At 49.7% G+C, this 24685-nt stretch overlaps 1 protein-coding gene and 1 pseudogene across 1 annotated transcript; both read left to right on the top strand.

Annotated features, from left to right (window-relative positions):
• The first annotated feature begins 213 nt into the window (after positions 1 to 213).
• On the top strand, positions 214 to 307 carry LOC136382736 (U2 spliceosomal RNA; annotated as a pseudogene).
• Positions 308 to 10395: 10088 nt separating this feature from the next.
• FAM240A (family with sequence similarity 240 member A) lies at positions 10396 to 12045 on the top strand. Its single transcript, XM_066351951.1, has 2 exons — positions 10396 to 10538; positions 11913 to 12045. Exons 1-2 carry the CDS (start codon positions 10396 to 10398, stop codon positions 12043 to 12045), a joined length of 276 nt encoding a protein of 91 aa, XP_066208048.1.
• Positions 12046 to 24685: the final 12640 nt, after the last annotated feature.

Genomic DNA, 24685 nt, shown 5'->3' with positions numbered 1-24685 from the left:
TGCTCAGCGCTTCCCATGCAGCACTCATGGGTCCCGGTGGAGACACTCAGGCTTGCCCAAAGTGAGAGCCACCCAGGGACAGCGGAGTAAGGAACACAGCCCCACCATAAACTACTGCTGCAACTCTCAGACTTCCCTGGGATTTGGCCCAGTCTTCCAGAGACCTCTCTGCCTGCGGTGACCATATTTTACAAACAAACAAAAAGAGATATCATCGCTTCTCGGCCTTTTGGCTAAGATCAAGTGTAGTATCTGTTCTCATCAGTTTAAAAAGAGATACCATGGTTTCCAAGCAGTAGCATCCTCAAAAGTGAATAGGTTGGAATATTTACAGTCAGGAATGTCCTCAAATGTTGCTTGGGAAGCCCTTCGTATCTTTGTAACCCTGGTCACGGGCACCTTTTAACTGTCTGTGCTTGGTGGTACGGTCCTGTGAGGCTGCACACTCCTGAGGGCTTCTTGTTTTCCATTCAGTCCTTGGCCACATCCCAACAGCACTGGTCCTGTGTCACACAGCTAATGAAGTTGAACTGTCAGGAATCATGTGAAATAAACTGGATTCTAGAACCCACATTCTTAGATACCAAGCCCTCACTTTTTATTGACCAAACCCCAACAATCCCATTCTATTTGGTCATCTGTTCTTTAGCTGACCAGCTATTTTCTGTATAAACATCAAAGATTTAACTTTGAATCCCCGGCCGCCTCCTTATTTAAATAACCAGGGATGTTGATATCCCTTAGTCAGTGGTGGCTCAAATTACACCATGTGAACCAGGTTTTATATGGATAGTTACAGTTTGTGTTTTATGTGCTTAATATATGGGCTGATCTGGACAAACATATAACTTCAAGAGCACTTGCCTGCTTTGAGTTCAGCCCAACATGGGTCTGAGTCTCAGCTCTGCTGTATACAGCTCTGGGGTCAAGGGCATGTTATTCAGTCTTTTTTCAGCCACAGTCTTTGTATCACAAGACAAATTCATATGAGGACTCTCAGTGAAGAATCACAATATAACCTAACGTGCTTCACAATATAACACACATAAAAATTAATTTTATCTTCCCCTTCCCTCCTCTGGTAGAAAATTAGTCTCCTTTGCTTAAATTTAAACAAATTAAAATCTTTACTAATTTTACACTCTTTCTGACCGATGAAGCAGTTGGGATAACTAATATGCCCTGTGTCTGTAAACATTGTGAGCTCTTAGAGGGAACAGTTAGCTGTTAGGAAGAAAGATTATCTTATGTTAATAGGAAGGTTCAGTGTACCCAGCCCCAGGAAGACCTTTCTTGGACCAGTCAGCTTTCCCCAGAAAAGCATCCAAATGAAGGCCAGAAACACCGTGCCACCGTGCACCCCATTTAAATACTTCAGGTGTCGCAAAACCGACATCAGTGAGAGGTTGGGATCAGCTAAAGAAACACATTGGCTCCCTGATTTCTGCGTATTGAACTTGAAATTGTGCAGAAAAAGCCTAACCTTGTTGGGGGCAGTCCTTGCCCTCTCAATAGTGCATCTGACCGGGGAGACCCCTGGAAGTCTCCTCACCCACTCAATGAATTATAAACACAATGAAAGCTTGGAAATTCAGAAGATTGTCCATCCAAAATTCAGTTGAATTGGAAACTCATAAATGTTTTGTCTTTTGCAGTAACAAATTATGGAAGCTGTTCAATTCCATGCTAGGGGATTAAGTAGGTTTTTTCAGATCACTTCTGACCGCAGGGGAAGTAGCAACACTTAAGAAGCTTAATTTAATAAGATTTTGTTTTTTCTGAAAGGATTTGCTAATAGCTTCAATAAAGTTTAAGGAAGCTCATGTAACCAGAAAGGCTTACCCAACATTTAGCATGTTGTCAGTGAAAAAAAAAAAATCCTTCAAGATAAATTTTCACCTATTAAATATTCAGTTTCACTATGGATTTCTTCTAAAGAGAAAAAGGGACTATAAAAACTTTGACTACCGCTTTATCTATCTTCTCAGTTTGCCTAGAACATCAGCAGAAAGAAAGACACTTAAAGCAAAATAAGTCTTTTTACCTTAAAATATACTTCAGGGATATCAATGTTGCTCTGGGTGTCATTTTGGTGCTTAGAGGAGTGGCCCCCAAACCTACCTCTTGCTCTCCCCTATGAAAAACCCTCAACTGCCAGATTTAGTTCTGCTACTTCCTTAGACATTCACATTAGGGGGTGAGGCTTATTAAAATACCCCCACAGATTCAAAACCAGCTATTCCACCTGCTTCTCTACCCCAGGCTTCTGCAGTGGAGGTCTGAGCATCGACAGATATGAGCTATGGCCCAGCAGGGCCATTCCAGATGTTAACCTGAGAGTACAGCATGCTCTTAGAAGTGGCTTGAATGTTGCTTTCAGCTGAGAAGCCCTACTTGGTGTGATGCTGTTTCCTGGAAGACAGTCACCGTCCACTAGAAGACAGTCACCATTCAGTGCCAGACAGGTCACCGTTCACTGGGAAACGGTCACCGTTCACTAGGAAACAGTCACCATGGCCTGTCCCTGCTTCTGCGGCAGGAGAACTGAGCAGGCTGTGAAATGTCTTCACCACCCTCCATGCGTGGATTAGCGGCTCCAAAGAACAACAGGCCTCTCTAAGTCATCCTGTAAAGTGACTCCGAAGTGTGACTTGTCACACCACCCGAGGCTCCTTTACCCCCAGGGGTGGAGGGCGGCTTTGCCCCAGGCACAGCGGGTTCGTGCTCCCGGATAATCCAGAGCCTGTTCTGAACCATAAGGGGTTCCAGCCAAGTCATGGTCCCTGCAGGTTCTGCCAGAGCAGAGAGCTCTCCTGTCCTGGGGTGGGCAGGGGAGCAGGGCATAGGGGCTATTTTTCACCAGGAAGGAGGCCACCATGTTCCTGGAATGAGACCTCTGTGATTCCAGTCCTAATTCGGGGCCTGGAACCTTGAAAGGCTGAGGCATTTCTGAAATTTCGTCCACTGCACATATAAAGGGCCGGGACCCTGAGCTCTCAGGACCAGGCGTGGCCTTCGGAAGCCCCGGACCTGCAGTTCCCACCTCCTTTACACCATCACCACAGCCGCAGATTCATCTCCAAGGTAAAGGGTGTGGATTTGAGTGTGCCAGGGAAGGAAGTTCCTCCTGCACTTCTGGGGGGGAATGAGGTGGACATACTCCTTGCAAACCTCTCTTCTTCCAGCCTCTGGAATTCATCTTCACTACTGAACCCCTAACCATGCGTCTGCTTGGAGATGATTTTAGTCATCTCAATGGGGTCATATCATATCTAACTGATATATTTAGGTGACGCATTCAAAACAAGCTAAACTCAGTGCGGAAACCAGAAATCAGTACCAGCATTCAGTTAAAAAGGCTCCGAGCCTGACCAGGCGGTGGCGCAGTGGATAGAGCATTGGACTGGGATGCGGAAGGACCCAGGTTCGAGACCCTGGGGTTGCCAGCTTGAACGCGGGCTCATCTGGCTTGAGCAAAAAGCTCACTAGCATGGACCCAAGGTCACTGGCTCGAGCTGGGGATTACTCGGTCTGCTGAAGGCCCGCGGTCAAGGCACATATGAGAAAGCAATCAATGAACAACTAAGGTGTCGCAACGAAAAACTGATGATTGATGCTTCTCATCTCTCTCCGTTCCTGTCTGTCTGTTCCTGTCTATCCCTCTATCTGACACTCTCTCTGTCCCTGTAAAAAAATTAAAAAAAAAAAAAAAAAAAAAGGCTCCGAGCAGATGAGATTCTGTAGGAAAAACAGTGCATTTGGGGAGAAAGATGCTAACTCCCCCAAACCAACGGCCTCAAGGAACATCAACTAAGGAAGCTCACCCCTCAGTGGGCTTCACAAAAGACTGAGGCTTAAGGGGGTGTACTGAGTCTGGGTCTTTGTAATTCCCACCAGAACGCCTTCGACTTTCATATGCACGCGAAGCTAATCATAGGGGCTCTAATGAAAATGCAGATTTTTGATGCGGGCTGTGGTCCTGAGAACTCTGCCTTTGTAGCAGCTCCCCTCCCACCAAGCCCCAGAGCTGCTGGCTCAGGGGCAGCTGAGAAGCAGGGTCGGGTGGCTCTTCAGGGACTTAGACTTTTCAATGGCTGGATCTTATCAAATCCACAAAAAGTCAAAATACATTTTACTAAGAACATTTTCGTTCTGTTTTTAATTTTTTATTCATGCATTAACATATGGCAAAAAAAAATGGAGTCTTTTGTGTTTGCTCAGTTCTAGGAATCGGTCACACCTACAGCTCCGTGTAACCACCACCACAATCAGGATGCAGAACAACTCCCATCGCTCCCCCAAATTTCCTCGTGCTCTGCCTTTGTAGTTAACCTCTCCCCGACCTCTCACCCCAGGCAATTCTTATAGTTAATCTTTCTGAGGCCGTCGTATAAATGGGATCATAGAGAATTTATAATCTATTGAGACTGGCTTCTTCCTCTCAACCCTATGCCTTCGGGATTCCTCCAAGCTATTGAATGTATCAATAGTTTGCTTTTTTTTTTTGTATTTTTCTGAAGCTGGAAACGGGGAGAGACAGACAGACTCCCGCATGCGCCCGACCAGGATCCACCCGGCACGCCCACCAGGGGCGACGTCTGCCCACCAGGAGACGATGCTCTGCCCCTCCGGGGCGTTGCTCTGCCAAGACCAGAGCCACTCTAGCACCTGGGGCAAAGGCCAAGGAGCCATCCCCAGCGCCCAGGCCATCTTTGCTCCAATGGAGCCTTGGCTGCGGGAGGGGAAGAGAGAGACAGAGAGGAAGGAGGAGGGGTGGAGAAGCAAATGGGCGCTTCTCCTATGTGCCCTGGCCGGGAATCGAACCCGGGTCCCCCGCACGCCAGGCCGACGCTCTACCGCTGAGCCAACCAGCCAGGGCCGCTTTTTTTTTTTCTTATTGCTGCACAGTATCCCACTGTATGATGTGTGACAGTCTTTTTACCCCTTCACTCACTGAAGGGCTAATAGGTTGCTGCCACTTACCGACAATTACAAATAGGACTGTGCACAGGTGTACAGGGTTTTGTATTTCTCCAGGCTACATACCTGGGAGTGGGATGGCTGGTCATATGGCCATACGTGTAGTTTATGAGAAACTGCCAAACTGTTTCCCGGAATAACACCTGTACTGTGTTGTTGCCGTCCCAGCGGCAACACCCAAGAGTGCCAACTGCCCCCCCATCCTCTCTAACACTTGGCATCGTCCACATTTTTTATTCTGGCCCTTCTTACAGCGGTGAAGTGGTATCTCTTGGTGTTAATTTGCATTTCCCTGTGGTCAATGATGTTCAGCCTCTTTTAATGTGCTATTTGATATCTGTGTATCCTCTTTGGTGAAGTGTCTGTGGAAGTGCTTTGCCCATCTTTTAAAAGGGTTCGTTTGCTTCCATATTCTTGAGTTGCAAAAGTTCTTGACATCTTCTGGATACAAATCCTTTGTCATACACGTGATTGCAAATGTTTATTCTTCGTTTATATATGTTGTCTTTTATTCCCTGGGTGGTGCCTTTTGCACAGCAAACTTTTCATTTTGATGAAGCCCAATTTATTAATTTCTTTTGTGAATTGTGCTTTTGCTGTCTGTCATTTCTAAAAACTCTGCCTAACCCCCAAGCCACAAAAAATGTCTCCAATGTGTTCTTTTGAAACTTCTATAGTTTTTCATTTTGTATTCGATCTGTGATCCATTTTTAATTTTTGTATAAGGTATGAGGCACGTCAGGTTTTTGGTTTTTGTGGGGTTTTTTGCATATTGATATCTGGTTGTTACAACACCATTTGTTGAGAATCAGCTTGCGTTTATCTATAACAATAACCACCTTGGATTTTAATTAGAGTTGCAATAACTCTATAGATTAATGTGGAGGGAACTGATATCTTTGCTGTGTTGAGTCTTCCAATCCATTAACATGACCTCTCTCCATTTGTTGATGTTGTCTTTCATCTCGTTCATCAGCATTTTGTAGTAAATTTTTAGCATATTTTGTCCATGTTTTGTTAGGTAGCTAAGTACTTCATTTGGGGAGTTATTGTAGATGGTAGTGTGTTTTTCATTTCAGTTCCCAGTTGTTCATTGCTGGCATAGATTAATTTTGTGTGTTGATCTCATATCCTGCACCTTTGTGAAATACCCTTGTTAGTTCTAGGAATTACTTTATGGTTTGCTTCCCGTGCACTTGAACAGAATCTGTATTCTGCTGTCATTAGGTAGAGAGACCCATCAATTACACCTCAGTCTAGGTGGCCCAGGATGCTGTTCAGGTTCTCTGTGTCTGTGATGATTTTCTCTCTACCAGTGTCATTGTTTGGGATCAGAAAACATTGTGCAGCCCAGCGGCCAGTCTAGGCGCTCCGAAGCAATTTTTAAGGAGTCTCTTTCTGGAGGTCCATCCACCTCTGTGGAATCCCTGGGGATTTCCAACTCCTTGGACTCCCCTTTTTCTGCTGGCTGGCCAGAAACCCAGGGCTTTAGTTAACCTGTTCTGCCGTGAACCTCTGGTGGCCACACCCCTATCTGGGGTCAAACACCCAGGGGACTGAGCGGAACGCAGCGAAGATCCTCCCCGCCGGGTAGGACCACAGCGCCTCCTAGTGGAGCCAGTTTTGTCGTCCTCAGGATTCTGTGTCTGCAGACCCTGCGGATGCCGTCACTTCCATGGCTGCTGCCACGCCTCCCGCACCTTGGAATTTCCCGGAGACCCGAGAGACTGGAGAAAAGAAAAACAAGTGATTTCCCTCATCCTCTGAGCACTAGGTGTCTCCTTCCTCCCTAGAATCAGAAGGCTTCCGGAGCTCTCTCTGGCCATGTTCCCACTTGTGGGTTGCCTTGAGTCTAGACTGGGGATACCAGAGTACAAATAGGAAATTTAGCTCCGTGCAGAGGTCATTGGAATTCTGGTCTTCAGTGCCCCGGCTTCTGTCTGCCTTCCGAGTCCGAGTCCGCGGTCGGCTGCAGGGCGCAGTCTGTCCAGGCTTTGCGGCTGCGGTGGCGACAGACCGGGTGGCCTGTCCTTCCTCCTTTTTTTTTTTTTTTTCCTTCCTCCTTTTATCTGGAACTGGAACCCTCTGCTCTACTTCAAGCTGTAATATTTTCTCTTTTTTTTAAGATTTTATTAATTAATTTTAGAGAGCAGAGAGAGAGAGAAAGGCATGGAGGAAGAATCGGAAACATCAACTCAGAGTAGTTGCTTCTCATATGTGCTTTGACCAGGCAAGCCCGGGGTTCCCAACAGGTCAAGGTATAATCTTTAGGAAGATTTTTAAAATGTTGTGAAAAATAATTACTCTCAAAATAGTTGCTCTTAAAAGGTAGATACAAGAACTATTACGGTGGCATGCGCGGTCAGCTGGTGTAGACTCTCGCCAAGGGTCCTAAGAATGAGCAGTTTAAACCAAAAGTCTTTAAAAAGAAAGTAAGAAAAACACCTTTCACATTCCTCATCTTGGGTTTAATATTCCGGGTAACCTGAGATTTGGAAAATTAAGTGGTTGGCACAGCGTGAGGACTCACCACAGACAGATGTGCCTCTGTGTTGTTAGCTCACTGAACGGTGTTGGCCCCTCGTGCTGCAGAGATGCCGCACAGATGGTACGAGTTCAACACATTCGCTTCACTGAATTGATGGGCAGGTGTGACATGCTGTTGTTCTCTCTAAGCAAGATTCAATTTTGTAAAGTTCTTAACGGTCTTTGAAGTTATGGCTTCCCCGAGTAGATGCTGATTGGCCGGAAGGAGCGATACCAGTTCTCTCTGCGGACATGTAATCTGGTGGCTGGGTTCTTGGCCGTAGAGATACGGAGGAATTGAGCTATTTTTTTTCCGAGGACAATCCCCTGTGTTTTCCAAGGACTTTGCAACTATGGATAGTTTCCTCCTCACACTTCTTTCTGCAAGGTGAGGTAATGTCCTCATTTTAGAAGCCAGGAGACTGGGCCTGACCTGTAGTGGCGCAGTGGATAAAATGTCAACCTGGAACACTGAGGTCGCCGGTTTGAAACCCTGGGCTTGCTGGTCAAGGTATATGAAAGAACTACTACAAATTGATGCTTCTTGCCCTCTCTCTCTCTCTCTCTCTCTCTCTCTCTCTCTCTCCTCTCTATCTAAAAATAAATAAATTAATTTAAAAAATAAAAAAGAAACCAGGAAACCAAAACACAAGTGCTCACACATGTTACCTGTAAAGGAACAGGCTGGAATGACCCCTAGCAATGAGATGCCAACAGGGTCTCCCAGTAGCTTAGAGCCGGGAACTTGGATGACCCTCTAGTCCAGACACAGAAGACATTTTTCTCTACTTTTACTGGGGCATAACTTATGTGTAATAAAAATTCATCTCTTTGGTAAGTTTTGGCAACTGTATACAGCTGTGTAACAAGGTACACTAGAAACAAGGGACAGGTTACTTTTGTGACCTGAAGCCCTCTGTGCTGCCTTGCAGTCAGTCCCCTCCCCCATCCTGACCCCAGGTCACCCCCATCTTCTCCTGCCTCTCTGCTTCCACAGGACTGTCACCACAGGCCTCGGCACAGCGCGCTTCCCGCACCCTGGGTGCTCCTCCCCACCCCTCCCCCGTGTTCCCGCACCCTGGGTGCTCCTCCCCACCCCTCCCCCGTGTTCCCGCACCCTGGGTGCTCCTCCCCACCCCTCCCCCGTGTTCCCGCACCCTGGGTGCTCCTCCCCACCCCGCCCCCGTGTTCCCGCACCCTGGGTGCTCCTCCCCACCCCGCCCCCGTGTTCCCGCACCCTGGGTGCTCCTCCCCACCCCTCCCCCGTGTTCCCTCCCCCTAGGAAACGCCCTGAAGCCCTCAGACTATTCAGAGGACTCTCCTCCTGCCCCTGCCCCACCCCAGCTCCCGTCACAGGAGTTCCTGGTGCCTGTGACAATGCGTGTCCAGCTCACTCCATTCCACCTGAAACCACCTTCATGATCAAATTTGATCTTCAAAGAAATTTTTTTAAAAAAGGAAATGAGGCTCAGAGAATGTATTGACAAGCAGAAGGGGCATCGGGCTAATGGAAAAACGGATCTGGAGTTTGTTCATAATGGACAAACATCCGGCTTCAAACCCCTCTTGCCTCCCACTGGCCCCACGGCCCAATCAGACCCTGAGAGGGAGCCATGGTCCAGACCTTCATTCTGAGCTCCGGACGCAGGCGTCTAGATGCCCCTTCCAAAGGGGTTTCCCTTGGATGTCAGCACCCAGGCCACTCAGACTGTCCAGCACTGCTGTGGCCACCCCACCCCCCGAGCCCTGCTCTGGTGTTTCCCATCTTTGCACAGGCACAGTAGCTGGACCTCCACTGATACCCCGTCACCTTCATTCACCGAGCTGACAGCCCCAGAACACACTGTGAACCCGTCCACTCTCCATTGTCCTGGACACTGCTTCTCCCTGGACATTTCCAGTAACCCTCAAACTCCTTTCTCTCTCCCTCCAGTCCCTGCATCTGACCTGCCTGAGGGACCCACTGAGCTCTGGGAGTTGGGCAGAGTTTGTTCATGTAAAAAAAACAACTGAGCATTCTAGAGTGTCTGACATGTATCATTCCAAACACACGCACGCACGCACTGCAAACTGCTTGCGACAGACACTGGGACTCCTCCTGTGACAAACCTCTTTAGTGAAGGTCTTGGAAGCATTCTGAAGTCTGTGGCCTGCCGTCTGCTGGTTATGGCTGTGGGACCACAGGCGAGTTCTGTAACCCTTCAGATGTCCCACCTATAAACAGGGATGGTAACATCCGAGCATGGGGATGTTGTGAAGCGTAAATGCACACAATGCCTGCACAGGCTACGGTTGATGAAAAGCTGAGAAGCCGTTCTTCTGTGAGGAGGAAGGAAGGTCAGAGGTATTGACCAGGTGCCTCTGACTCGTCACACACCATGCGTTCCCATCACTGAATCCTGTGACTGTTGTTCTTCCCGCTGCTGAGGATCTGTAGCTGGGCAGGGTCTCCTGCAGATAAATGATGTTGATGCCCTCAAGAATCCGAGGGAGCCTGACTGGGCGGTGGCGCAGTGGATAGAGCATCGGACTGGGATGCGGAGGACCCAGGTTCGAGACCCCGAGGTCGCCAGCTTGAGCGCGGGCTCATCTGGTTTGAGCAAAGCTCACCAGCTTGGACCCAAGGTCGCTGGCTCCAGCAAGGGGTTACTCAGTCTGCTGAAGGCCCGCGGTCAAGGCACGTATGAGAAAGCAATCAAAGAACAACTAAGGTGTTGCAACGAAAAACTGATGATTGATGCTTCTCATCTCTCTCTGTTCCTGTCTGTCTGTCCCTACCTATCCTTCTCTCTCACTCTCTTTCTGTTTCTGTAAAAAAAAAAAAAAAAAAAAAAGAGTCCGAGGGAGCGTGTTCTCCCAGGGTTCAGCTGATATGTTTCGTTTCAGGGGATGAACAATCAGTACGTCCGCCGGGAGGTCTTCTGCCGGAACACCTGTCACGAGCTCAAACGCTTCTGGGAGAGGGAGATTGGCAAACAGACTTACTACCGAGAGTCGGAGGAGCACCGCCTGGGAAGGAGTGCGCTGAGGAAGTATGTGGCTGTTTGGCTATTTCTTATTTATTAATTCTTTACAATAGACTTTATTTTTTAGAGCAGGTTCACAGCAAACTGGAACAGAAAGTAGAGTTCCCACATATCCCTCCCTCCACACACAACCACCCCACGGTCAACAGCCCTCACCACAAACACACGCGGACACCCTCTGTCTGGGTCTTCATGTGTAGATGATTTTCCCGGAAGAATGCCAGATGGGCATCTCAGAGGACAAACTATTTTAGTTCTGCATGCATATGTTGCTGCCACCACTTACAGTTTGAAATTTTTCTCAAGTTAACCGAATGTATGGTCTAACTTTGATCTTTATAAATGAGGGGAAAAAATCTCTCCTCTCTGTCACTAGTTCTAGTGCATGAAGGCCACACTAATTTGGGGAGCATATATTTGGGTATTGCTTTTTTCTCTCCCATTTGATAATCTTTGTCCTTTAATTGGGTGATTTATATCATTAACATTAATTGGTTTGATTGGTTTAATTCTACTATCTCACTAGTCGTTTTCCATTTTCCCCCATCTGTTCCTTATGACCTTTCTTTTTCTGCCTTTCTTCACATTAATTTTTTTTATGATTCCACTTCATCTCCTCTGTTGGCTTTTTAACTATATCTCTGTTATTTTAGTGGTTGCTTTTGGATTTATATATACATCTGAACTTATCACAGCCTACCTTCAAGGATACATCATTTCTTGTAGAGTGTAAGATCCTAACAATGGTACAGTGCCATTCTCCCCGCCTGGCCTTCACGCTATTGTACAAAGTACATTTTGACTTCCACGTGTGTTATAAACCCCATGTTGCTTAATTGTCAGTTTTGCTTTCAATCAATGACTATCCTTTAAAGAGGTTTAGCTAGTAAAAAAGAGTTGTTAATATGATATGTACCCACACAGTTGCCTTTTCAGATGCTTTTTGTTCCACTCTTGTCCCGATTTCCATCTGGTGATTTTGAAGGGACTCCCCTGAACGCGTGAGGTGACAGTCTGCCAGGGATGAATTCTCTCAGTTCTTGCACATCTGAAAACCTCTGTTTTTGAAAGATAGCCTTGCAGGGTAAAAAAAATTCTAGAATGACAGGGCTTTCCCACCCCCACATACACACTTTAAAGATATTGCACCTTCAAAGGAAAGTTCACAGGATTAAGATCAGAATATTTTTTAACAGAAGTGCAAGTTAGAGAGTTGAAATGTGTACATATTTAAATGTGCAAGTCGCCTGCATACCTTTTACAGCCTGAACACACACACACACACACACCTTGGGGCGGCAGGGGTGGGGGGAGCTTTCCCTGAACCAACGGCCAAGGCGCCGCAGGCTCCGTTTACGGGTGTTTGGTTTCTATTTTCAGGCTCAGGGAAGAATGGAAGCAGAGACTGGAAACCAAGCTGAGGCTGCGGAACAATGCAGACGAGAATGAAAAGCGGGCAAACGTTGGCCGAGAGCTTCTCGCTTCCTTGACACAAGAGGATAGTAAGCACTGAGGTCGCTCTGCCAGGAGAAGTCAGTGCACGCGGCCGAGCCCCTTTCCTATGGCAACCAGGTCTCACACTGCGGTCTTCCCCCCCACACCAGGGAGGGGCGTGCCTGCCAGTCCCTTCCTAGTGCTCAATGGAATTATCAGCCAAGTCGGTCCTCTCTGCATGTCTCCAAAGATGAGATTATTTAATTATATGGAAATAAAGAATGCTCCAGGTGGCATCCTTTATTTCCATTTAATTGTCGTCTCATTTTGATCCAAATATTTGCGATTCTAAGCACGCCGGGAGGTCAGTCTCCATAACCGTACTCAAAATGTGGCACAGCAGTGTTGCCCCCATTTTACCCCTAGGAAATCGTTTCACGTAATCTTTTCTCTTGTTTTCTTTTGATGAGAAGAAAGATGCATCTACCTGTGGAAATAAAAGTATTGTAAAGAGTCATCAAAATAAGGTTTGCAAATAAATTGATCTATGCTGTTTTTTCTTCACATGAAATTAAGTTTGGCTTATTCAAAATTCAAAACAAACAAAAAAATTTTTTTGGCTTATTATCTAGACCCATTCAATAAGATCAGGGTGATTTTAATAAAACATAGTTGCTTTGCCATCACTGGTGTATGTGCTCTTCGTTTTATGGCTTTATTTAAAATCTCCACGTGCTGGTGCGGCTAAAATATATCTGGCTGCCCCAATGAAGTGTTTGCCATATAGATCCTGAACTTGGAGATGTCGCCGCCATTCCCCAGACATCCCTCAGGTCCCCGGGACAGGTTTGCTGATTCTTAAAGTGCAAACTGAACTGGGCCTGGGCCAACAGTTAGCCACCAGGGCAAGAGAGCAGAGAGACGCACGTGGTAAAGGACCTGACAGTTGTACCTCCGCGGCAAGAGAGCAGAGAGACGCACGTGGTAAAGGACCTGACGGTTGTACCTCCGCCCGTCCATGCGCGGGCGCAATGTGACCAGGAGACTCAGGGCAGAGAGGATTCTATCAATAGACAGTGTGGTGTTCCAGTCCTCTGAGTGCCCTGATGGGCCATGAAGTGCAGCCACCCACATCCCCAGGGAGCCAAGAAGGCTTCCTCAGGGCAGTGGGAGCCACCAGGAGGTCAGAAGCGTTGTGGGGAGCGCTTGCCGGGGTCCCACACTTCTACAACCCAGGGCACAGGGCTCAGAGCCCTCCCCAACTGCTCTGATCTCTCATGCAACCTGAGATTCAATTAAACTAATAAACTCTGGATTCCAGCTGGGTTCATTTGAGGTCATTTTGATGAAAGGAATTTTTGTTGGGCGTAGGAGGGAAATGGGAATTAAACAGAGGGAGGAGAGAGGATGGGGCTCGCAGGCTGGGAGGCTCTCCCCAGCGAAGGCCGGCCGGCCACGGCGGACTGCAGGGCGCTGCTGCTGGAATAAGATGCCGAAGAGCGAGGCAGGAAATGCGGGTGAAGATCCTTTGTTCATTCGCTGGTTCGCCACAGGCCCGGTCCTGCGCTCTACAACCAGACACAGCACAGGACAGACACCAGAAGCGCTGGCTCTGGAGGGGACAGCCTAGGGAAGACGTCCGGCAGATCAAGGCCATTCGTGTAAGGGACTGAGGCTCTGGGAGCCACAGCAGGCAATGGGGTCGCGCCCTGGCCTAGGGAGGGCTTCTTAAGAACAGGCAGGTTAAGACCAAGTCATCATAATCCAGGTGAAGATGGGATTCAGGGCTCCCGGGTCCTGGGGGCTGTGCGGGAATGCACTCAGCCAAGCCAGACGGGAGTGAGGAGAGGGGTTAGCAAGAGCTGGACCTGCAGAAACCGGCATGAACGGCCTGTTGCCTGAGAGGTGGAGCTTTTCTCAAGGGCCCAAGACGACGCTGAAGGGTGTTGACCCGGGTGTGCCACATGGCCATGGTTCTGGAGGGCTGTCCCGCCCCAAAGGAGGAAGGACAGAAGTGGGAAGGCCAGCAGGAGCTTCTGCAGATGCAGAATGGGAGAGAAGTGTGAGTACCATTTCTTTTCTTTTCTTTTTTAAGATTTTATTTATTGATTTTAGAGAGCGAGAAAGGGGGGAGAGGAGTTGGAAGCATTAACGTGTAGTAGTTGCTTCTTGTATGTGCCTTGACCCGGCAAGCCCAGGGTTTTGAACCGGCGACCTCAGCATTCTAGGTCAGCGCTTTCTTTATCCACTGCGCCACCACAGGTCAGGCCAGTACCATTTCTTACAGCACTGGAGGCCAGACGTCCAAGCTCAAAATGCCTGCATGCTCATTTCTTGTCTTGTAGATGGGCCCCTTTCCCACCATGCCCTCACACGGCATGAGGCTGGGTGTCTCTGATGTCTCCTCTTATAAAGGCACTGATCCTATCCCCACCCTCATGACCTCATCTAAACCTAATGACCTCCCAAAGGTTTCATTCATCTCCAAATACTATCCCATCAGAGGTAAGGGCTTCAACATATCAATCTGGGTGGAAGAGGGGGAATACAATTCAGTCCCTAGCAGAACGGGCTGCTTTATATCTGTGTAGCAAGTCCTGGACACATCCCATTCCTAAGACTGGCCCGGGTCGGCACAGCAAACACCGCGATCTGTGGGCCACCGCGCAGCTTGCACACCAGCCCGGGGCAGCCCAAGAGCAGCAGATCACAGCCATGCTGCCGAGGCTCTGGGAGGTAACTGACATTCGAAACAGAGCCCACAAACGCTGGCCAGGACATGCGTTCGTAATATAAATAGACTGACCGCCTGCTAAAATAGATGTATAAAAAGGGGAGTCTCATAAGCTTGTACTCAACATGTCCAGGGTACAGTCCAAAATTACTCCTCCCAAGAGCCAGGACAATCCTAACTCACATGAGAAAGCATGATCAGAGGACACAGGTGTTGGAATTAACTGACAAGGATTTTCACACAGTTATACCGACGCTCCAGCAAGCAATTACAAGCACTTCTTAAGCGATTTTAAAAATTAGAAACAAACAAACAAAAAATCTCAGCAAAGAAATAAAAATTGTAAAAAAAAGAACCAAATGGAAATTTTAGAAAGGAAAGCTATGATAACTCAAGGAATCAAACAAAAATAATACTGGCGGAGCTCAACAGCAGAATGGGGAATACAGAGAAGCGTGTCAGAAAACTTGCAGAAAGTTAATGAGATGATCTAATTTGAACAACCAAGAGAAAATAGGTTGTGTTTTTTTTTTTTGGGGGGGGGGTTGTTATTTCAAAGAAGGAATAGAGTCTCTAATCTACAGAAGGGTCATCAAGATAAAGCATGTATGTACCTGGTGGGTGGGAGGCAGGCTTTGAGAGAACTTGAGAAATGCGATTGGAAGATGCCATGACAGGCAGGTGCCATGCTCTGGGCTGGCTCTGGGCGCGGGTAAGATAAGATAGGGCAGGACCAGTGGTGGGATTCAGATAGCTTAACAACCGGTTCTCTGCCCTAATGACCATTTTAAGTATTAAAAAATGATATACCAAAAGGTACTTTATTATCTCATGCATTTAATACTTAAGTAAGAACAATAAAAGAGGTGCACAAAACTATATAGATTATAAAAAAGTTTTAAAATATAAATAAAAAAATATTAAATAATACCTGACCAAAAAAACCCACAAAACAATAAAACTGTTATTTAAGATATTTTCAATGACAGCTTGTCACCCCTGGTTGTTTGGCACTTATTCTCTTTACATTAGATGTTTGTTTACTGAAGTAACAAACACGAGAGAATTAAAATGTAGTATTTCATCAAAGGCATCATGAGTTTTATAATATGAATAAATATCACAAGCACAGTTCCGTCAATTTTTTTTCCACCTGTGGACGGAATGAACATGACTACAGGCACTTAGAATGCGCTGTTGGCGCAGATGAATGTTAAAAAAGAGTAAGGAAGGCCCTGGCTGGTTGGCTCAGCGGTAGAGCGTCAGCCTGGTGTGCAGAAGTCCCAGGTTCGATTCCCGGCCAGGGCACACAGGAGAAGTGCCCATCTGCTTCTCCACCCCTCCCCCTCTCCTTCCTCTCTCTCTCTTCCCCTCCCGCGGGGGGCTCCATTGGAGCGGGGATGGCCCGGGTGCTGGGGATGGCTCCTTGGCCTCTGCCCCAGGCGCTAGAGTGGCTCTGGTCGCAGCAGAGTGACGCCCCAGAGGGGCGGAGCGTCGCCCCCTGGTGGGCAGAGCATCGCCCCCTGGTGGGCGTGCCGGGTGGATCCCGGTCGGGTGCATGCGGGAGTCTGTCTGACTGTCTCTCCCCGTTTCCAGCTTCAGAAGGGTACAGAAAAAAAAAAAAAGAAAAAAAAAAAAAAAGACTAAGGAATGTAAATTTGTAATTTCCACATTGGGCGGCTGCCCAGGCGCCCACCTTAGAGAGAACCCTGATGACAAGTGTCATTTTAACAACCAGTTTGCCGAACTCAACAAAAAATCAGGTATTGGTCCTGCCGAACTGCTGCGAACCGGCTGAATCCCACCACCGCCCAGGACCCACACCCGGGGGCTCGGATCGTGAATGTGAAGGCAGAACCCTCGGCTGTCTTGGCATCCGGTACAGCCCTAGGGTCTGGAACAACAACTAGAACATGTTATGAGACACAAAACTTATCTGTTGGCTGAATGAATGGAGGCTTTGCGTGTAGCACAAGCACACTGCTTTATGAGAAAACTCCTGAACAACAGCCCGTTCACAGCAGGGCCCAGGAGGCTGGATCAACGTCTCTGGAGTCCCGTCACCTCCCGCTCTGAGCGGAGAGCCGCCCCGCTTGTCTGAGTTAGTCAACATGACACAGACTGACGTCAGTTGCTAAGCTGCAAAGGCTTCCCCTTCCTGCAAGGCCACTTCCCGACCAGGAGGCTTTCCGTGTTTCATAGTGTCCACACATTTCCATTTGGCCTATGAAATGAAGGGTGCAACAGGGGTGTGTTACTTCTGGAACCTTCCCACAGGGTGCCCAGTGCCGCTGAGTCAGGCCCGAGCCCGCCCCCGGGTGCGCTCAGCGGCTTCTCCTTCCTTTGTTGTGTTTCCCTGATCAACATAACTGTACATTTATACCCTGCATGGCTTGTGTGATGGGTGGTGCCTGCCCCACGGTCCTGGTCCGCCCAGGCCCCAGGGGCTGTCTTGGAGGACTTGAGACAGGACGAGGGGAGGTACAAAACTGAGAAAAGTAAAACCCACAGAGAAGAGAGAGAAAGTACCGTTTTCTGGAAAAACTCTTGTACGAGGGTGTGGAAGAGTGCAGTCTCCATCTGACTCATCCGGCTGGCAGAGGCCGGCCAAGGTCATTTAGTTGACTCACAGCGTTTAATTAAGCCAGCTGTGGACAGGACTTCAAGCTGCAGATGAAGCCAACCTCCAGTATTGACCTTAGCCACATCCCCCAGGGTCCTGGATCCAACCAGCTGAACAAATGCCATCAACCACCACAGATTGCTACTTTAAAAGCCAGGTGGCTTTCTCTGGCCCGAGGGGTTAATCCAGGTGTGGCAGAATGTACTAGCAGTTATAGACTCCACCTTGGCTGGCAAGGAGGAAGTCTGGGGAGATTCTACCATCCATAGCTCTGGCCAGCGACCTGACGCTGCCCTACTTGTTGTCCAGAGCCCAGGTGGTATCACTGACCACCCCAGCTAAAACCAAGGGCAAATATCCTGCCACCTTTCCTGACTGGCTGACACCACTGTAGGGAAAATGCCATCAGGGTTCCATACAGCGACTGAGGAACAAAGATAGCCTCGCTCTGAGATCTCCGCAGTTGTCTAAGGGCCACAGGATCCACAGGTGGTGTTTCCGTGAGCATTCAAAGTCTCTATCGTAACAACAACCCTAAGATACAAGTCTCCTGAGGGCTTGATCAGGCGTGTGGGCAGGGCTGGGGGCAGTCCTGTGGGACTGAGCCCCGTAACCTCTGGAATCTGACCCACCTCCAGGTCGATAGTGTCAGAATTGGGAGTTAAATCATAGGAAACCCAGCTAGTGACTGAGAATTGCTTGGTGGCGCGGGAGAGAAAAAAAAAAAACACACATGCATCGGAATTGGTGACCAGAGCCTGAGGGAGAATCCATTTCTTTGCCTTTTTCCAGCTTCTAAAGGTCTCATATTCTTGTGTTTGTACCTCTCCCCCATCCTTTTTTTTTTTCTTTTTTGTATTTCTCTGAAGTTGGAAACGGGGAGGCAGTCAGACAGATTCCCGCATGCGCCTGACCGGGATCCACCTGGCACGCCCACCAGGGGGCGATGCTCTGCCCATCTTGGGGCATCGCTCTACCACAATCAGATCCTTTCTAGCACCTGAGGCAGAGGCCACAGAGCCATCCTCAGCGCCCGGGCAAACGCTGCTCCAATGGAGCCTTGGCTGCGGGAGGGGAAGAGAGAGACAGAGAGGAAGGAGAGGGGGAGGGGTGGAGAAGCAGATGGGCGCTTCTCCTGTGTGCCCTGGCCGGGAATCGAACCCGGGACTCCTGCACGCCAGGCCGACGCTCCACCGCTGAGCCAACCGGCCAGGGCCTCCCCCCATCTTTGAAGTCAGCGACATTGATTGCATCTCTCTGGCCCTCCCGCTGAAGTCACCCCCTCCCTCGGATGCTCCTGTCCCCCTGATTAGCCTCGGCTCACCCAGATCCACCCAGATAATCCAGTCATCTGCCCATCTCCAGGTCCTTAACTTCATCACGTCTGCAAAGTCCCTTTTGCCACGTAAGGTGACACATTCACAGGCCCCTCGGATTAGGTCATGGACATCTTGGGGGGACAATTATTCTGCCTACCATGCCCAGCAATTTAAGAACTGAAAAGGCAAAACAAGACTACTCAAACAATTATAGGAAGCAGCTTCCTCTTCCTGGGGCTGGCAGAAACAATAGAAGAGGCTAACAATAGTAACACCTCAAAACCTGGAAGATGGGCCCTGTGGGGCAGGAGTCCAGCACCCTGAGACAGGGATGCACCTCAGCTGGTCGTGGGGCTTGTAAGGGGGTGCGGTGATGAGCTGGTTCTGCGCATGGTGAGAAATGCCAACTGGAACCAGCTGCCACCCACCCCACGAAGGCAACACCACCACCGAGAAACTGAACACATGGTTCTTTGGCCTCTGCGTCTCTTTAAAACAATTGTCTTCCACTTATTGTTATTGGTAATGGGTTTCCATGTATACAGGGGTATGAAGTTTCCCATCTCAAGGAAGTCCAGTTTTAAAAAGGAAGCATAGGCCTGACCTGTGGTGGCGCAGTGGATAAAGCGTCAACCTGGAAATGCTGAGGTCGCTGGTTTGAAACCCTGGGCTTGCCTGGTCAAGGCACATATGGGAGTTGATGCTTCCAGCTCCTCCCCACCTTCTCTCTCTGTCTCTCTCTCCTCTCTCTCTCTCTCTCTCTCTCCCTTTCTCTCTCCTCTCTAAAATGAATAAAAATAAAATAAATAAAATAAAATGAATAAAAAAAATTTAAAAAAAAAGGAAGCATATAACAAATGTTAATTAAATGATGAATAGTAGACACGAAGAAAGGACTGTTCTGTTTACTTATTGTTGCATTAAAAAGACACCACAGCCTGACCAGGTGGTGGCACAGTGGATAGAGCATCGAACTGGGATGCAGAAGACCCAGGTTCGAGACCCCGAGGTCGCCAGCTTGAGCGCGGGCTCATCTGCTTTGAGCAAGGCTCACCAGCTTGGACCCAAGGTCGCTGGCTCAAGCAAGGGGTCACTCGGTCTGCTGAAGGCCCGCAGTCAAGGCACATATGAGAAAGCAATCAATGAACAACTAAGGTGATGCAACAAAGAATTGATGTTTCTCATCTCTCTCCCTTCCTGCTGCCTGTCTGTCTCTGTCCCTCTCTCTGACCCTCTCTGTCTCTGTCACACACACACAAAAAAAGACACTGCAAAGCACTGGCTTGAAACACTAGCAGTTACTCATTTGTTCATGAATCGGGGCTGACTGGGCTCAACTGAGAGCTGCTGTTTGGGGGTGTCTGCACCCCTGGAGCTCCAGCTACGGGAACATGATCCCCGCCCCTCAGCTGCTGCTGCAGACCCTGACCAGCGGGTGTGTGCTCACACCCCTTTGAACAAGCAAACAAAAATGCCTCAGTGTTACTGTTAGGAATTAAGCCACGTTTACAGTGAAAACCAGGGTTTAAAGTGGTCATGTGAGTGGGGCCTTCGGGCCACTTCAGTGTCCTGGGTAGAAACGCAGAACCGGGATGGATGTCGCACGCTTGTCCTGGGAATCCTTGTGAGGTGTCAGCGCACGGCCACATGGGAAACTATGCCGGTGCGTGTGACACGGCCACATGGGACAGGCCTCCTGCATGTGACACCAGAACGCAACACACTGCCTCCACCTGGCGATGAACCAAGTTCTCCGTGCAGATGGAGCCTGCGAGTGTCAGGTGCAGCCTGGTTCGGCCACCTGACGTCGCTGTACCTCCACCAGCACAGGCAGCTGGTGGCCCCCAACAAAGCCAGGGGCCAGCTTGACAAGGAGTTTCTTGGACGATGGGGGTGGGTTCCCAGTGCTCTCGCCAACAGGCAGTCAAGAAAGTAACTGTTGGCCCTGGCCGGTTGGCTCAGCGGTAGAGTGTCAGCCCAGTGTGTGGAAGTCCCAGGTTCAATTCCTGGCCAGGGCACACAGGAGAAGCACCCATCTGCTTCTCCACCCTTCCCCCTCTCCTTTCTCTCTATCTCTCTCTTCCCCTCCCACAGCCAAGGCTCCATGGCAGCAAAGTTGGCCTGGGCACTGAGGATGACTCCATGGCCTCTGCCTCAGGCACTAGAATGGTTCTGGTTGCAATGGAGCAACACACCAGATGGGCAGAGCATTGCCCCCTGGTGGGCATGCTGGGTGGATCCTGGTTGGGCGCATGCGGGAGTCTGTCTGCTGGCTCCCCACCCCCACTTCTCACTTAGGAAAAATACAAAGAAATAAAATAAAATAAAGTAACTATTGTCCCATACAAGGTAGAGAAAGGTGTGTTTCTGATGCAGACACCATCACCCGTGATGGATTGAACACCTGTCAGCATTTGTCTTAACAGGGGAGAAGGCCACACCCCCAGGGGGGCTCTGGCCCCACCTTGTTCTGCAGCAGACCCTTGACCCCCACCTGCCTCCAGGGGGCGAAGGTGCTGCTTCACCACTGCCAATATTTCTTCAGTTTACTAGGGGGCTGTTTCGGTCCCATCAGCTGCCCCTACCCCTACTGGGGTCCAGAAACTAGTCTGTGTTCCGTTTCATTCGGCGGACAGTCTGCACACCCCTGCACATCCCGGGAGCTCATCCTGCCGAATGCACTGTGGAAATGGGTATGCCAAGTGTGAGTAACCCTGCTCCTCCCACAGTTAGGACAGTGGCAGTGGGACAAGGGCACAGCTCAGTAAGGCCATCCCCGTATAGAAAACAAGGGTGGATGTGGGGACAGACCACCACACACCAACCCCCGAGCTGCAGAAGCAGAGGTGCTGAAGGAAACCGCCCAACAGGCCGTATGGCCCTGGCCGGTTGGCTCAGTGGTAGAGCGTCGGCCTGGCGTGCAGAAGTCCCGGGTTCGATTCCCGGCCAGGGCACACAGGAGAGATGCCCATCTGCTTCTCCACCCCTCCCCCTCTCCTTCCTCTCTGTCTCTCTCTTCCCCTCCCGCAGCTGAGGCTCCATTGGAGCAAAGATGGCCCGGGCACTGGGGATGGCTCCTTGGCCTCTGCCCCAGGCACTACAGTGGCTCTGGTCGCAAAAGAGCGACGCCCCCTGGTGGGCAGAGCGTCGCCCCCTGGTGGGCGTGCCAGGTGGATCCCGGTCGGGCGCATGCAGGAGTCTGTCTGACTGTCTCTCCCCGCTTCCAGCTTCAGAAAAAATACAACAACAAAAAAAAAATAGAACCCTTTAAATTACACGTGTCAGTGACCTATGATTATACAGACTGGAGTCGGTGGCAGAAGGATGCTGACACTCAGCAGAGGTGACCCCTGGTGTTTGGATTACGGCAATTGCCAGGCATACGCCCTCTGAGCGCCGCCTCCTGGCTTGCACTGGGCCCTGGTGGGCAATGAGAGAGCAGCTCCCCACGTCTGGTTCCTCCCTGGCATACCCGTGATGGGATCAAGTGTGCCCTGTCCAGCAAGCATGTTCTAAAGTGAAAATGGTACATCCAAGAAACAAGTCAGCCGGCTGTCGATGGAACTTCCCACTGACATGTGAGGTGGCCAGGCACCCCCAGGTGCAGCTCTCCCCGACGTGGGGGCTGGGCCGGCATGTGGGCTCCTTGTGAACTTGAGTACACTAAGGTCCCACGGCAGCTGGGAAAGCATGAGAAAAACTATTTATAGCTATGTATGGAAGGAACACACAGAAAACCCTGCCCTGTGGACAGAGATGCAGACCATGGGACTTGTCCTGAAAAACACCCCCAGAATGCACCTTGTTACAATTTCAATGTGGTCTGGTACCTGACAATGGAAAAACTGGGTGATCAAGTCCCAAGCCCTGTAGGGACGAACACTGTGACAGCAGACTGTATGGAACCCATGGCCTCTGTTCATGACCCATACGGATGCCAGCAGAAAAGGACACTTTGGCCATGAACTTCAGTGGGACTAACAGGCTGACTGATTCTGCATCACACAGATGAAGACCACAGCCATGGGATACACCATCACACAGGGCATGGCATCAAGTTACCAATCAAAGCCTTCTGATGTCAGCACATGATGCCAGGGAAGCCTGGCTAAAGTGCCTAACTGCCAGCCTCACTGTCAAGTGACAAAGAGAGTCCCAGGGGGCACTGGACCTGCCAGTCCTGACAAAGAGATTCTCTACAACCCGTCCAGGGGACCACTGGGTGCTGACTACAGGGGACACGTGTTCTGGGTAAGACACGATACCCATTTGCAGAGTAAATGCAGACTATACTATCCAAGAACTCCTAAATGTACAGCTACGTATTTGAACTCCTTGAACATATTGGTCAGACAACGATGCCGCCCTCGTGGCCAAGAGTACCAGCAGCAGGCAGCTCTCTGGGAAGTCATAGGACATATCTGCCCATATCACCCACAGACAGCAGGTGCCATTAAAAGATAAAATAAACTCTTAAAAAAAGAAAAATGACCTAGCGTGCGGAGGACCCGGGTTCGATTCCCGGCCAGGGCACACAGGAGAAGCGCCCATTTGCTTCTCCACCCCTCCGCCGCGCTTTCCTCTCTGTCTCTCTCTTCCCCTCCCGCAGCCAAGGCTCCATTGGAGCAAAGATGGCCCGGGCGCTGGGGATGGCTCTGTGGCCTCTGCCCCAGGCGCTAGAGTGGCTCTGGTCGCAACATGGCGACGCCCAGGATGGGCAGAGCATCGCCCCCTGGTGGGCAGAGCGTCGCCCCTGGTGGGCGTGCCGGGTGGATCCCGGTCGGGCGCATGCGGGAGTCTGTCTGACTGTCTCTCCCTGTTTCCAGCTTCAGAAAAATGAAAAAAAAAAATCATAAAAAAAAAGAAAGAAAAATGAAAGGCCCTAGCCAGTGGCACAGTGGATAGAGTGTTGTCCCAGAGCACCAAGTCCTGGGGTCACTGGCTTGATCCCAAGGGCATCAGCTTGACCCCTGATGTTACCAGTTTGAACCCTGGTCAGGGCACATATGAGAAGCAATCAATTAATGACATAACTAAGTGCCACTCCTCTCTCTCAGAAAAAAAAAAAAAAAAACCTGAAAAAATCAGCAGACCCATATTGTGGCAATTCCCTAGAAATATACCACCCACTTAAATACACTGTTTAATTATGAGGTGTGTGCATTGGGGGTGGTTAGAACAGGTCCACAGGGTTACAAGAGACTCCAGCCACATAATGAGCCCTTGGAGAAACCAGGCTGCTGGGACCTCCAGGTGGCAGAGTGGAGCTGGGTGTGGGAGAGTCTCACCTGGGGCTTCTCTTCCCTCCTCCTCCACCTGCTGGACAGGGGCAGTTATGGACACTGGTGACAATCATCCTGAGTATGAGGTGGGTGATGTTCTAAACGGCACATTGTAATCACCTCAGGATAAACCCAGCCAGAGGGTGTGGGTTAGAAATGGTGAGATTTTTTTTAGAGAATCAAGTCCTGGTGCAGCAGGGAGAGGTCATGACCACGGGCTATGAAAGAGAGGAACCCCCTGGGTGGGGAAGGAGCACCTTGGACCGGGGAGGTCAGGGATGGTGGGTGGGACCATTAGCTCTTCTGGCTGTCACCTGCAGGACACCTGGCGCAACCTGTTAGGTCTGCCAAGAGGAAACACGAGGCCATGTGGGGTAAACAAAGTTTATTGTTACATCTGGGCGCAGGTGGGCTGAGGCCGAGAACAGCAGCCACAGCCAGTGCGGCTTACAGAGGCACTTTGACGGGCGCAAGGGCGGGAAAGCGGCTGCCCCTGCAGAAGGAAGACGGGGCAGACGTTCATCAGAGGCGGCTACGCCCACTCCTTGCGGTTAGGACAGGATGTCGGTCTCCAAGGGCTTATCTAGTTTCCCGGAGCACTTTGTCCTTGGTGGTTTCGTATACAAGCTGGGGTTCATCAGCCAGTCATCTTCCCACGATGGGGGGTGGGGGGCAGGGAGAAAAACTCGGCCCTTTCACTGTCGTCTCAGAATGCTGTGATAACCTTGCCCGAGACCGTGAGCACTGCCCCTCAATCCAGC

This window comes from Saccopteryx leptura, chromosome 10 (assembly GCF_036850995.1).
Source record: "Saccopteryx leptura isolate mSacLep1 chromosome 10, mSacLep1_pri_phased_curated, whole genome shotgun sequence".
Classification (NCBI taxonomy): Eukaryota; Metazoa; Chordata; class Mammalia; order Chiroptera; family Emballonuridae; genus Saccopteryx; species Saccopteryx leptura.
This window is presented reverse-complemented; position numbering and strand designations above follow the sequence as displayed.

Excerpts from the sequence above, each read along its gene's own strand:
- FAM240A (XM_066351951.1), top strand. The coding sequence starts at position 10,396 with ATGAACAATCAGTACGTCCGCCGGGAGGTCTTCTGCCGGAACACCTGT. Across the intron at positions 10,539-11,912 it reads GGAAGGAGTGCGCTGAGGAA|GCTCAGGGAAGAATGGAAGC; the intron begins GTATGTGGCTGT and ends TTCTATTTTCAG.